The sequence below is a fragment of the Typopeltis vanoorti genome, chromosome 23 (genome assembly GCF_054136105.1).
Source record: "Typopeltis vanoorti isolate ZY-2024b chromosome 23, IOZ_Tvanoo_1.0, whole genome shotgun sequence".
Lineage (NCBI taxonomy): Eukaryota > Metazoa > Arthropoda > Arachnida > Uropygi > Thelyphonidae > Typopeltis > Typopeltis vanoorti.
Genome location: NC_143571.1, coordinates 87,715,569 through 87,731,216, shown reverse-complemented (window position 1 = coordinate 87,731,216; position 15,648 = coordinate 87,715,569). Strand labels below are relative to the sequence as shown.

General features: G+C 35.3%; 1 protein-coding gene across 2 annotated transcripts in view; it reads right to left on the bottom strand.

Annotated features, from left to right (window-relative positions):
- Positions 1-15,648, bottom strand: part of LOC150094045 (uncharacterized) — a 1,005,660-nt gene that overhangs the window by 124,784 nt on the left and 865,228 nt on the right. For both annotated transcript variants that reach the window (XM_090412663.1, XM_090412664.1), the window contains exon 33: positions 12,944-13,043. In XM_090412663.1, the coding sequence (XP_090268789.1) occupies positions 12,944-13,043 (100 nt within the window). The remainder of the gene's footprint in view (positions 1-12,943; positions 13,044-15,648) is intronic.

Sequence of the window (15,648 nt, the reverse complement as noted above, 5' to 3'; positions counted from 1 at the left end):
ACTATTGCACACAATGCTCATCTAACCATGCTTTAAACTGATTCAATGTGTCTACACCCACAACACCCTCAGTCAATCCATTCCACTCACCAACCACTCTCCATGCAAAGAACCTACTGCTCACACCTTCCTTATACAATTTCCAGTGATGGTCTCTTGTTCTGCATCCCCTTCTCCCATTCTATGAAAAATCTCTTCCATGTCAATCCAATAACAACCCCTGACTAGCTTATGTCTCAATCATATCCCCTTTTCCTTCTATTTTCTAAGCTCTGCAACTTACATTCTCTCAATATGTCCTCATACTCCCCATTCCAAAGACCACTGACCAACTTTGTGATCTTCTCTGGACCCTTTCCAACATATCCTTGTCGTCATGAAAACCAGGCGACCAAATCTGTGCAATAATCCATATGAGGCCTGATCAAGGCCTTATACAATGGCATCATAACCTCTCTATTTTTGTATGTTAGGATCCTCTGCTTCATTGCCATTATCCGATGTGATATCTTCACAACTTGTGCAATGTGGCCCCTGAATTCCAAGTCCATGTCCACCATCACTCCTATATCTCTCATTTCCTCTACTTGTTTTAAAGTTTTCCCCCACCAAGTCTATACTTTGCATCCTATTGTTGCTTACCAAATCTCTGCAACACTGAACTGACAGTTCCACTTACCTGCCCATTCATGCAATCTATTCAGGTCCTCTTGTAAGGCCATAATATTCGTTTGACCCTGATTGCTCTCCCCAATTTTGATTAATCTGCAAACAGCTGCATATCACTAGTCAAACTCATCCCAATATCATTAACATACAAATTGAACAGCAATGGTCCCAAAAAAATCACTAGTGGCACACCACTAGTGACTTTTCTCTTTCGGGATACCACACCCCCACATACACAACTTTCTGATACCTATTTGACAGCCAGTCACTGATCCAACTCAGAAGTCTGTTATCCAATCCCATCTGTTACAATTTATTTAAGATCTTGTCAAGTTGGCAATCTATCAAAAGCCTTTGCAAAATCTAAGTACATCATTGTGTATGCATCTGTCTTGTCCAAGGTATTTATCACCTTGTTATAGTACATAATTTAGTAAAACATGACCTCCCTTTAACAAATGCTGATAACCACAGAGAAGACTGCTGTTATCAATGCATTTCTGTATCCTCTCACCAATCTCTCCTGTATCTTCACCACAGTTCCAGATATACAATTGCCTTATAATTTGAAGCTACAAACATCACCACCTTCACGCAGTGAAACAAATTTACCCTCCTTCCATTCCTTTGGAACCTGTGCTGTTGTAAGACTCTTATTAAACAAGCATGCCAATGTTACTGCCAATTCCCTGGAACATTCCCTTAAGTTGCGTGGCAATATGTCATCAATTCCTATTGCCTTATTGACATAGAGGTTATTTATTTCCTCAAATACCTCCTGCTAACTCACAATTAAGCCATCCTCTTTTATGTCCTCTTCACTTAAGTTCTTCATGATTCCACCCTGATTAGGATGAAAAATCTTTATAAATTGATCACTTAATACATCAACAATGTCTTATTAATCAATTACCATTTTCATCTGTTAACATCATCTTACCTTTGCGCTCTCTAGCTCTGTGAGAGCACGTCCCCTGGGTGGCAGATAGGGTAGCCCACCATGTATGTATGTGTGTATATACATGGTGGGTGGTTCGAATATACTGAATAAGGACTCGTGGACCAACAGGGCCATAAGGGGCAATCATCTTGATTGTAAGGGAAGTGGCACCCCCGTGGTCCCCTAGCTGGATCTATCCACTTCTTCTACTTTGAGAGAGATCCACTCACTTTAATCTTTCCTATAAGGCCTTATCAGCCAACTCTTCTTATTTTATGACTCTCATGTTATTAGAGTACTCAAGGACCATGGGGGTCTTTCCATTTCTGGCCTTATAACCATGTCCCCTCTATAAACCTTTACTATAATTCTACTCTATTCTACTATAATCTACTCTTTCCCGTTCAATATACCCTATTCTTCCTATGGGTTTAAATTTGGAAGAAGGCTGGTTCAGAAGCCTTAAGGTAGCAGCCCTACCACTGAACTATCCATCGCCAGGCTAGTCACCTGACATGGAGAACATAATTCTACTTTTAAGCTGACAGAAAAGGGTAATCGGAATAAATCTATGGAAAACGACCCTGGAATGGAAAAGGTAAAACAAAAATGGGAACGACAAAATATAATACATATAGCAAACTGGAATGTAAGAGGAATAGCATATAAAAAAATAGAATTAGACCAAATATTAAATGAAAGAAAATTTAAAATAGCAGTAATCACTGAAACAAAAAAGAAATTAAAAGGAACCATGAGAATCGAAAATTTTAATGTGATATACAGTGGAGTTGACAGAGACCAAAGAGCACAAGCAGGAGTTATGATTCGGATTCATAACTCCTTTTCAAAACATAGTTAAAACATTATAAATTATGGAATGAAAGAATAATAGAAGCTAGAATAAAAATAGATAGAGGTTATTTAACAATAATTGGCTTATATGCCCCAGAAGAAGAAGAAAGAGAATAGGATAATATTGAATTTTATAATCAGCTACAAAATATTTATAATAAAATAAATAAAAATGATTATGTAATTTTAGCAGGAGACTTAAATGCAAGAATTGGAAAAGCAAAAATTAATAATAACAGGAATATATGGAAAACATATTCTAAACATTAATGGTAAAAAATTGATTGACTTTCTAGTTTATAAAAACATAAAAATAATGAATTCTTTCTATAAACATAAAGACATACATAAACATACTTGGGCAGCAAGAGGATGGAAATCAATATTAGATTATTTTATACTAAATGAAAAGACAAAAAAGTTTTCGTTAGCTGTTAGAATTCACAGAGGATATGAAATAAGTGGTGACCACATCCTTGTTAAAATAAAATTAAGATTACCACCTAAATGTCTACAAGTAACAAGAACAAAAAGAAAATTTAAAGCGTTTTACAAAACTAGACTATTCAATGACACAAATATACAATGGCTATATGAACAAAGAATTAACCAATATCTAGATAAAATAAAACAAAATGAAGAAATAGAAATAGAATGGCTTAATATAAAAACAATACTAAATGCAGCAGCAAATGAAAGCTTAGGAAAGACCAAAAAATTCAATAAAAGAAAAAAACTGAAGATATGGCATGACACAACCAAAGAAATAATCAAAATGAAAAAAGAAGCCTATCATAAATGGTTAAGCAGTAAAAGGTTAGAAAATGAAATAGAATATACAAGAATAAGAGCCATAGCTAAAAGAGAAGTCAGAAAAAGACAGAGAATCATGGAACAAATTCATTTCTAGTTTATAACATGATTTATATAAAATAAGACCCAATGTATATATAAGATTTTGAAACACCTAAATGCAGATACTAAAGAAAACATAAAATTAAACACTGAATTGAAATTAGAAGAATTTCTAAATTTTTACACAGAATTGTGGACAGATAAATATTTTAAAAAAGACAACTGACAAACATTTAATATTGCATTTATTGACTTTGAAAAAGCATTTGACAAAGTTAAAAGAAGCATTTTATTTAATATATTAAAAGAAGGAGAAATACCAAATAATATCCTAAAAGCTATCATAAGTATATATGAAAATAATCAAATACAAATAAGATTAAATCGTGAGCTATAATATACGAGAGAGATAAACCAAGGAGTACGACAGGGATGTCCCCTCTCAGCAACCCTTTTTAATATTTATCTAAATGAAATAATAATAAAATGGATTAAAAATTTACATCAAGGTATTGAACATTCTCCTACAGTAAACTTAAACATTCTCCTTTTGCCAACGACCAAATAATAATTACAAATTCTGAAGATTACTTACAGAAAGCTATTTTAGATCTAAATGACATAGCCAAAGATTATGGTATGATAATATGAACAGAAAAATCAAAAACTATAGCCTTTAAAGGACAAGATCCAGTAAGAACTAAAATAGTAATAGATAACAAAATCTTAGAAGTGAATTCATTTAGCTACCTAGGATATATGATTACATATGAAAATGAAAAAGATATAAACCTAAAAATTGCAAAATATTTAAAAATAACAGGTGTAATTAACTCTATATTTAAACCAAACCTAGTTCAAAAACAAACCAGAATAAAAGTATACAATACATTAGCCCTACCAGTCTTATTGTATGGAAGTGAAATCTGGACAATAAAACAAAAAGACAAATGAAGATTAATAACAGCAGAAATGAAGTTTATGAGAAAAACTGCAAAATAAACTCTATTTGATCACAAAAGAAATGAAGAAATTATGAAAGAATTAAACCAAGAATCAGTAATAAAAAAAATTTAAAAATCTAAACATAAATGGATGGAACATGTTCAAAGAATGAAAATAGAAAGATTACCAACACAAGCCTTAAAGTACAAGCCATTAGGAAAAAGAAAACCAGGACGTCCTCTTAAAAGATTCAACGATGACTTCTAAACCCCACGCTAGACCTAAATCCTTGATATGCATGATGATGATGACATCATCTTATCATGTTCATTCTCCCTTCTACTTACCACATATCTAAAAAACCTCTCTGGGGTTTTTCTTTGGCTGATTTGCCAATTTCTGCCTTTTATTACTGCACTTTTATTTTCGTTACTGAGTCACTCTCCTGACTTGTTCTTTATACTCTTCATCAAACTGATTATTACCATTATTCATCTTGTACTGCCTCCAAAGTACTTTCCTCTAGATTTCATGATTAAGCTCCTCATTCATCCATTTCACACCTACCTTATTAAGCCTTTCGGCCTTCGGAATACATTCACACACTGATGCTGTTATGTATTTCTTTGTCAGTTCCCAAGCAGTATTTATTCCCTTACCGCTCAACTCCTCACTCCATGCTATAGTTCTAGGCTGTCTCCTCATCTTGTTATAATCACCAGTCAAGGATAAAGGTATTATTATTATTGTTCCGGGCAACTCCAAGGAGTCGACAGACTCATCGAGTGAGGCCCTAACATCATGTCAAGAACAACTATTCGACATTCACACAGTATCTATCATACCTTGCCTTGAACTCATTCACGGTCGTAGTGCCCACAACAGACTCTGGAAGCTTATTCCACTCATTCACTACTCTCCAAGTAAAAAACCTAGCTCTAACACCCTTGTCAACTTGCCCAGCTTCCATTCATGGCCCCTAGTCCTCCCACCACCAGTCATATTTTCAAAACTATCTTCTGGATCAATCTTATAGAAACCCTTCAGTAATTTGAATGTCTCAATCATATCACACCTCCTTCGCCTATTGACCAATTTCTGCAACTCACAAATCTTCAACCTATTCTCATAAGGTTCATTCCACAGACCTGCTATCATGTTGGTCACTCGTCTCTGGATCCTCTCCACTTCCTCCCCATCACGAAGAAACCCTGGTGCCCCCATAACTGGGCACAGTAGTCCAGATGGGGTCTTATCAAGGCTCGATACAGAGGAACAACAACTTGTTTGTCTCTGCATGTTAAAGTATTTTTCAGAAGCCAAGTGATTTGGTGACCTGTTTTAGTCACTTTTGCAATGTGCCCCCTAAACTTCAATTCCCTATCCACCAACACTCCCAAATCCCTGGCCTCATCAATCTCCTGGAGTACGGTTCCACCAATAGTAATTAGTGTTCTGTATACCTGGAGTATTTAATTTGAAATATTGCTATATGAAATAGTTAGTGACAGTGACAGCAGTTATTGAAGATTGGCAGGCTTTGAAAACAAGTGTTTGATGAAATAAATGACATATTATGGACTGAAAAGAAAACCAATCAAGGAGATCAGAGGATGATTACACTACAATATTTCCCAGGAAAACCTAGAATGAAGTGGAAAGAAAACATCAAGAATATAAGTGGTCTGAACTTTTGCAGAAATTTAAATAACTTGACTGTTGACTGGAAAGCTATTGTTCATGGTAGTCTCAACTGTTAGTGATAATGATGCATAATCCTCTGGAAGACACTTTATGTATGCTTATAGCATACATAAAGTGACTGTATTCTGGATTGAAATGTAATGATGCCTTAAAGGGGTGCTTTAAAGGTGAAATGTAATGATGCCTTAAAAAAAAAGGGGTGCTTAAGGGTCAAAGCTGTATAACTGAGAGGAGACCTCCACATAGCCTTTAAAGGAATGCGGAGAACCGACCAGGGCTTCTGACCTAATGTCCAATCCTCACCTTCTCGTTGTGCACCCTGTTGGATATCTACTTGGATACTGAACGGACGAGGATGGGCTGGCAATTTGGGATTTAGCCGACCAAATTGTATTCCTATTGGTTAAACCAAAATATAGAAAGATGGTACAGCATGACAAAATTTCATGCCGGCTGGGGCGTCGCCAGGTTAAACAAGGCCCCCGTTGTTTTCGCCAGGGAACCAGGGCGAACAGCGAAAAGTCAGCTACTGGAACAAATCTGAAAATAAACTCCAACTCAACATCACCAGAGTTAAAGATCGGTACTATCAACGTAAGAAGCCTGAATGGCAAAGAAATGGAGCTAGCTGAGGAATTAGATAAGTACCAGATCGACATAATAGGGGTGACTGAAACAAAAAAGACCAAAACTGGTGAGATCTTTCTGAGCAATAAATACAAAATGTTATATTCAGGCAATGACAATCAAGGAAAAGAAGGAGTAGCTATAGTATTCAACACAAAATACGAGGCTAATCTTATTGAATGGCAGTCAGTCTCAAGTAGAGTAATGTGGGCAAATATGAGAATGGGGAACTGGACAATAAGACTTATTTGTGCCTATGGTCCCACAAAAGGTTCTACTAAGGTAGAAGTGGAGGAATTTTTTGAGGCTTTAGAAAAAGCAACTGACACAATGAAAAATTGGTCCTTGTTGGGGATCTAAATAGCAGAGTAGGAAATGATTGTGAGACATATAAAAATGTTTTGGGAAAATTTGGAGAAAAGAGCAAAGCTAATAATAATGGCAAATATCTGTTGGATTTCTGCTCAGGACATGGACTGGTTATTACTAACACCATGTTCCAACATAAAAATGTGCACAAATTCACATGGAGAGAAGAGGCTAGGAATAAGAAAAGTCTCATTGACTATGTTATTGTTGATATTGATGTTTTCTCCCTGGTGCAGGACACCAGAGTGTACAGAGGATTTAAAATTGGAAGTGATCACTATTTAGTCTTGAGCAGGATAAAATTGAATTTCATATTGAAAAGAATAACATGTAAGAAAGTTTTAAAGCGAATAAAAGTTGAGCAGCTCTCAGGTGTGAGCTGTAGACTAAAATACACAAAGATTATTGAAGAAAAAATGAAAGAGTTTGAGAACAGGAATCAAACCTTGGAGATTCAGTGGCAAACTCTGAAGAAAACATTGATTGATTCTGCCAGAGAAGCATGTGGTGAGGTTGTCTGCAAGGATAAAAAAATCAGAACTCCCTGGTGGACACAGGAAGTTAAAGAGGCAGTGAAGGAAAAGAAGAAAGCATATCAAAAGTTCCTGTCAAATAAGTCAGCTTGTGCTCTTAGAGAATACAGAGACAAATGCAAGAATGCTAAACACTGTGTAAAACTAGCTAAACAAAAGTCATGGGAGGACTTTGGCAAGAATATAGAAAATAAATATCAAGAAGGTGGCAAAATATTCTGGAGGTTGTTGAAGAAGATTAAGAATGGAGGAAAGAGTGCTATAAAAGGAATTAGAGATGATAAAGGTGACATGAAAACGGGAGAAAAAGATATCCTTGAAGTATGGAGTAATTACTTTGAAAAACTGCTAAATGAAACAAGCAGTGATGACAGCACAGTGGTAAAAAACACTGACCAGGCATGCAGTCAGGAATACATATCCATACTTGAAGTAGAAAAAGCCATCAAAGGCTTGAAATGTGGAAAAGCAGCAGGAGTAGATGATATTCGACCAGAAATGCTGAAGTATGGTGGTATAAGAGTCTTACAGTGGCTGCACTGCATAGTTCAGAAAGCCTGGACAGAGGGACGAATTCCCGATAATTGGAGTAGAGCTCTCATAGTACCCATATATAAAAAGGGAAATAAAAATGCATGTGAGAATTACAGAGGTATTTCCCTACTGAGTGTTCCTGGCAAGATCTATGCAAGTATACTTGAGAAACGGTTGAGAAGAATTGTGGAAGAAAAGCTTGGTGAAGAACAAGCTGGATTCAGGCCAAACAGAGGCTGTCAGGATCAGATTTTCGCTTTATGACAAATATTCGAGAAAGCATGGGAATATAACAAAGATTTGTATTTAAGTTTTGTTGATTTGGAAAAGGCATATGACAATGTGCCAAGAGAGAAGCTATTCAATATGCTGCAGTTATATGGTGTCAATAGGGCATTATATCGAGCTATACTTAGTCTTTATTTGAGTTGTAAGTCAGCAGTTAGAATTGAAGGAAGTACAGGAAGATGGTTTAATGTTAAATCTGGTGTGACACAAGGATGTACATTATCCCCTCTGTTATTCATTATCTATATGGATCACATTATGAAGGAAAGTGGTATTAAACATGATATCAAAATTGGAGATGTTAATGTCAGCTCTTTGCTTTATGCGGATGATGTTATACTTCTAAATAAATCCGCTACAAGTCTGCAAGATTCTCTGACTAAATTGAATAGCTGTTGTAATAGATATGGTATGAAGGTCAGCAATAAAAAGACAAAGACAATGAAAATAGGCAGAATCATTGAAAATGTCAACTGTTTTGTGAATGGAGAACCTGTGGAACAAGTAAAACATTTCAGCTATTTAGGCACGATTTTTAGTGAAGATGGTAAATTAAATATAGAAATAGACAACAGAATCAGCAAAGCTGGTATGGTGGGAAGTCAATTGAATAAATTCATATGGAATAAGAGAGAAATTAGTCGGAACACTAAATTACCTGTATACAAGACAGTGTTCAAATCAGTTTTAACTTATGGATCTGAGAGCTGAGTCAGAAGTAAAACACTTGACCAAAGACTAGAGACCACAGATATGAGAGTCCTGAGAAAGATTATAGGCATGAACAGATGGCATCAATGGCAGTATCATATTAAAAACGAGGATATTAGGAAAGAACTTGGCATTGTCAGCATCCAGGAATGCGTTAGCAGAGCTAATCTCAGGTGGTATGGTCACTTAAACAGAATGGGCGAGGAAAGATTAGCAAAACAAGTGTTCTCTGCCAGGTTGGCAGCAAAACGACCCAGAGGAAGACCAAGATATAGGTGGATTGATACGATACAAAGTGCTTTAGACGATAGAAATATAAGATCTGATAATGTTGGAGTGTTGACAAGTAACAGGCTGATTTGAAGGAAAATTGTAGATAGGAAATTAATAATGATGTAATTTTTTTCATGTAGTACTATCATATCCTGTACACCCCTTGAGGGTACATGGAAGGAATTTGATGATGATGCCTTAAAGATAGATGTGTGAAAGACCACACTAAACAGAGAAAAAAATTAAATTGTTCTCTTTTATCAGGATTGGTCTTTTTGTTAGATTCTTACAATAAGTTGCATGGGCTAGAGATAAGTCAGAAATCATTTTGTTCAAGAGTCATTTTTGACGTTTCAAAATTGATTGTTGCTGCCTATGAATTTCTTCAGTTAGAAAATCTTTAATTCTCTGATTTGGAAGAAGGTTTTCTTGAGAAAAAGAACTGTGATTCTCTCCATTCTGATCTATTTATTTTATTGCCTTGCATTTTTCTTCTGAAACAGATATGTCTTAGTAGTACTATTTGTTGTATGGGTGTCAACCAACTATAAAAAATGTACTTGCTTAGAAGTCAAATGTCAAAAAATAAATCTTAATTTAGCTTATTTTTCTTTAACTACTTCAAATCATTCCTTAATATCTTTGACATGCCTTTTACATGCCACTGTTGTCCTTCAGACTATGTAGTGATGGAATATCATCCAGTTAAGTGAGGGCTTTTCTTCAGATAGTATATTTAATGTGTAAATGAGCAAGTGATTCAGATCACCAGTTCAATGTTGCAAAGTGACAAGTTTTAAAATTTGGAAAGCAAAGATTGGATGAAGACTACACAATTGGTGGCAATATCTTGGAGTAAGTGTTGGAAATGGATTGACAGAGAATCTCAGAAGGTCATGTTATAGCAACTTGCTCACATTCTATAATAATCGCACCACTGAGTTAGACGAGGGGGAATGGATACACCATGATACTTTTGGATTCTGCTAAGGCTCTTGACAGAATACAGCATTGAAGACTGTTTCATAAATTAGAGAATATGGGATTGGATTATAAACTATTTATGGATAAGAGGATGGTTGACTGACAGATATCAAAAAGTGGGGGGGGGGGGAATCTGCTAGATTCAAGGTAACCAGTGATTTGCTTCAAGGATCAGTCCTTGGTCCATTGTTATTCAATCTGTACATTAATGACATTGGGAAGGATTTGACATGTGACATACAGCTATTTGCTGATGATGCAAAGATAGGTAGGATAATCAGAAGCTGGTGATATGTAATACTTGCAGAAGGATTTGAATAGGCTGGAATTGTGGGTATGGGAATATGGATGTCATTTCAATGTTAATAAATGTACAGTTATGCACTTTGGTGTGATTAGTTATCCAATGTTATATTATATTGGTGGGATTATGCTTGAAGAAACTAATGAGGCTCAGGATCTAGGAGTTTCAGTAGAGATGAAGTTTCAGTTCAAGGGTCATATAGCAAAAATTGTAAATATAACTCAGAGAATAATTGCAAAGCTGAAACAACTCTTGACATGTACAGATATGGAAGTTATTTTGCCTCTTTACAAAGCCTTGATATGACCTCACTTGGACTATTGCATGCAGGTCTAGTCTCCTGGTTTTCATGGTGATTCTGAAACAGTGGAGAGAGTGCAAAGGAGAGTGTCAAAAATTATATCAGGATTGTGGAATACAGATTATGAAAACAGATTGAGAATTGTATGCTGCAGACACTTGAAACAGAGAAAGAAGAGTGAAAGGGTTATACAGAATTTTAGTAGATGGAATTTTTCATTTTATGAGGGGTAGGGAAAGGACGGGAGGGCATCCATGAAAGTTGAGAATGAATGCTGTCAAGAGGGGGGGGGGGAGTTGGGGCTAGATTTTTTTCTCATAGAGTAGTGAATGACTGGAATGGGTTGCCGATGGATGTTGTGTGTGCAAGTAGCGTGAATGAATTCAAATAAAGGTATGACAGCTGGTGCGAATAGTATGGCCTCCCTCAATGAGTTCCTGACTCCCTGGGGGTATCTCTTAATAATAATAATAATAAATTCTTCCCTGTACCCCCCCCCCCCGAGGGTACATATCAGGAATTTGATGATGAGGATGATATTATGCAAACTCACCATATTCTAATACTGAAAGAAAAAGAAGCAACTTGAGGACAAAGCATTAGATTTGATGATAGCATCAGAAGGTATCTTAGTTAAGGATGCGACTTTTTTGCCAACAGTCAGTGACAGTGATCATGCCTAACTAGCCTGTGAATTGGCCAACTATATGGATGTTCAAGTAAGGACAGATTACAAGATGAACTACAAATCTCGAAATTATGACAAATTCAGGAGAATAGTATTGTTGGTTCCATGGTATCAGTTGTTAAATGGTAAGGAAATCCGCAGTGTATGGGAAGCTTTCAAAATATACTTGATTAATATGGTATCTGAATGTGTTCCTAGAGTTCTAAAAAGAAATAAAATGAGAGTGAAATGGATGTGCAATTTAATTAAACTTATGAGCACTGTATGGAAAGCTAAGTTAGAAATGAAAAGAATCTGGCTGTATACGCTAAAGGCAACCCAAAATATTTCATCATTATGCTGCAAGTACAAGAAAGAATGAATGTCGAAGAATAACTTTACTGATTACAGATGGTACCATAGCATCAGAAGCAGATGAGATAGTTAGTTAAACATAATACTATTTCATTGAACAATCTGAGCAATAGATACTGAATAATGTCTTTCCTAAACTGTCCTTATGGTGCACATAAGTAGATGATGTTTGCAGTTTGGCATGGTTCCCATATAGATTTACAAGAGTTCGTCAATAAGATCAACACTTTTCACCACTGCATTCAGTTCACTCTTGAGTTAGAAAAGAACAATAGGATTGCCTTTTTAGATCTCCTGTTATTTTGTCAACCAGATGATAGGTTTCATTTCTTAGATTTTAGAATGGAAAGAAATACTGGTGTTTACATTCATCCTCTTTCACACCATCATAAATGTCAAAAATAGGGCACCATTATGACTGATATACCAAGCACATTCTCTGCTCGTGAAATGTTTTCTCAACAAATAAATTACATCAAGTTCACCTTCCTTGCTGATGCTGTCACTAAATCATATCAACAGATAATGGATAATTATAGTTTATCATCTGCCTCTCGTTGTGTTAGTGATACAGAGGTGGTCCATCATGTTACCATTTCTTATGTTAAAGGTGTCTCAGAAAGTATGACTAAACTACTTAGATCCAGAAGTACAAGTGTCCTTCTGCCCTAACAACAAGATAACTACTTTTCTAGGCTCAGCTAAAGATCAGCTTCTGTCTTTAGCCCACCCTGGACCGAATCAAATTCCCTGCCAGTGTGGATTATCATTTGATCATGATCAATCTGTGCAATAATTTGAAAAAAGTAAGTCTTTTTAAAAACTGAAAGTTCGTACTCTGTGTATGAAAAATCACCAAGAATTATGTGCATGTCAAGAACAAAGCCTGAAAACCATACAGAAAGATACAATAAATTTTTAATTTGAGCAGTTCATAAATGAAATCTTTATATTGAATTTTTTTTCAACCACTGATGTGATAAATAATATACTATATTTATATACATACGATATAAATTGTATATCTTTCACTAATTTCCTTGGAATAAATTTTCCAATCTTCTTTACTTTTTCTCAGAACTTGTAGGACAGGTGGCAAATGCAAACATCTGAAATTAAAAATATCTGTTATGAATTTTTATTCAACTTAAAAAATGTAACCATAAATAGCGATAAAGATTTCATTTCTAACCATTTTATTTTAAACATCGTATTAATGATTTTTTAAGAATCATAAGAAATGGGTAAGCGCCATTACTACAATCCTATATGCAAAACATTTATGAAATCATCATTATCCCATTTTCCAATATTAGTGGCACAGTGAATGTGCTTAAGAACCAATTCTGTAGTAGACAAAACAAACGAAATATCTGAGCTCCTTAGCATGCATGTATGTGTGTGTGTGTGTGTGAGATGGGGGGGGGGGGATCTACATCCAAGACTAGCTAATTTTGTCTTCTGATAAAAATGGCCATAATAAAAGAATTGTCACCTTTCATCATGGCTCTGAACCCATAAAAACCAAAGATATTCTGGATATCTGTTGGTTGTTTTGTGATTTACTGGCCACAGATAGCAATGGTCATATTGCACCATTACAGCAGTAAACTTCTCTTTCAAGTGTCATCCCCTAGAAAGAGATTGGCAACTGTGTCATCGAACTTTTTTTCTTTCTTTTGCTGCTCTGGAAATAACAGTAAACAATAAAATATAAATAGCTAAAATAAATAAATAAATAGCATAAATAACAAATTACACTATAACCACAGTAAGTAACTTTAATGAGATGAAAGTACAGATATTTCGCACCGAAGATAACAGTATATCAGTGCACAGAAATAAGCTAATCAAAGAAACGGGAATACGAGGTACATACAGCAGTCGGTGGTTTATTAATTAAAAACTGTTGCGGCATGCTAGAAATTAATATTAATAAATAAGAATATTAAAATAATATTATTAAAAAATATTTTTGATGGTTGCATAAAATAAGAATCTCCCAGACTGCTGTATTTACTTGTATTTCTGTTTCTTTGATTTGCTTGTTTCTATGCACTGTGGATGATGTACTGTTATTTTCAGTACAAAACATTTGTACTTTCGTATCATTAAAGTTAATTACTGTGGTTATCGTGTGATTTTTTTTTGTTTATAGTCATTCCACAGGTACCTTTAAAGATTAAATAAATAACATTTTATTTAGAAGAAAATTACAAAAAAAAAAAAAAAAACTGAGCAAATGCCATATCTCTATATACAAATTGCATTTATGATCAAATGCATCCGTATAATTTAATTTTTTGTAAAAAAAAAAAAAAGTTAAAAACTATTTGCAAGTTTGGCAAGATCTGCATGAGTGAATATGGCTCAGCCAGATTGATAAAATCTGCACTACTTTCTCAAGTGAAGTACTGGCACTCCACCAGAACACAGAATCTGATAAGATGGGTGTTGCTACATTGTTCACATACAGATGAGTCATCACCACTCAATAGATAAGAATGATTAAGATGATGGTGACCTATATAGAGACTGGCAAGTATCAATTTTGAATATATTTGCCTACTGTGGGAGAAAGTTGTTCAGTGATTGAATTTATTCTGGCAACAGAGAAAACCATCTTAAAAAAGAGATTTGGGAAACACCATCTTCTTGGCAACATGACCATGATAATGTGCTTTCCCAGAAAGAGTTTATTAAAAACAGGAGAACAGCCCTGAGACCTCATTTATAGAAGTTTTTTAACATGTCATATCTCCAGGTTGTTCCATAAGTTTTTTTTTTTTTCATGCTAAAGAAAATAGAAACCACGTGTTGACTTTTCAGGAATACATCTATTATAGTTGTTTCTAGATACACCCAATGATCCAACATTGATCAGTGTCTACCACATTGGAGAAAAGATCACTGTTTTCTGAATAATGAAAGTCTAGCATTAACCATTTTCTCCAATATCTTACAAAGACAGCTGGTCTGAGCAATAAGTCAGTATTGTTTGATTGTGTCGGATCTTTTCTTAGTTTTGGAAAGGCTATGACAACTGACTTATGCAAAGAATTTTAAAAAACTCCTCTTCAGAGTTTGGTCATCCTTTGCTACCCCTTGGTCTCACCGCCACCCTCTAGAATAGGTAGAGTGCTTTCTCTCTGGTGCTTCACTGCATATCATGTTGGATGGATCCTTCTCTTTGAGCTCTGCCACCAATGCAGGAGTGCCTCAGGGCACTGTTCTATCACCTATCCCTTTTCTTTTATGCATAAATGACCTACTATAAATCGCCACTAATCCTATTTGACAAAGCATGCAGTGCTCAGACATCTCAAGCTTTAAGATTATCCTCAACTATTGTTTTAAATATTGATCTCCATACCATCCTTTAAGTGGCGAGTACAATCTAGTCAACTTCGATGCCAACACCAAAATGCAGTCATGCTTTTTCTTCTTGCAAAAGGAGACTCAGCTCACCTACCCATATCCTCAGTAATACACAAATAAAAAGATAAGATCAGATCTTTCTGCTTAGACTGATATTTACCTCCAACCTCTCCTAGCATGAGCACATATCGCAGCACTTACTTTCAGGCCCTCTAAAAAATTAGGCATTTTCTACCACTCAAAATGTTATTTTACATCTGTCCAACTAGTAACTCTATACAATTCCAAATCTGCCCATCCTTAGAACTGTTCACATGTTTTTGGGGTAACGCACCA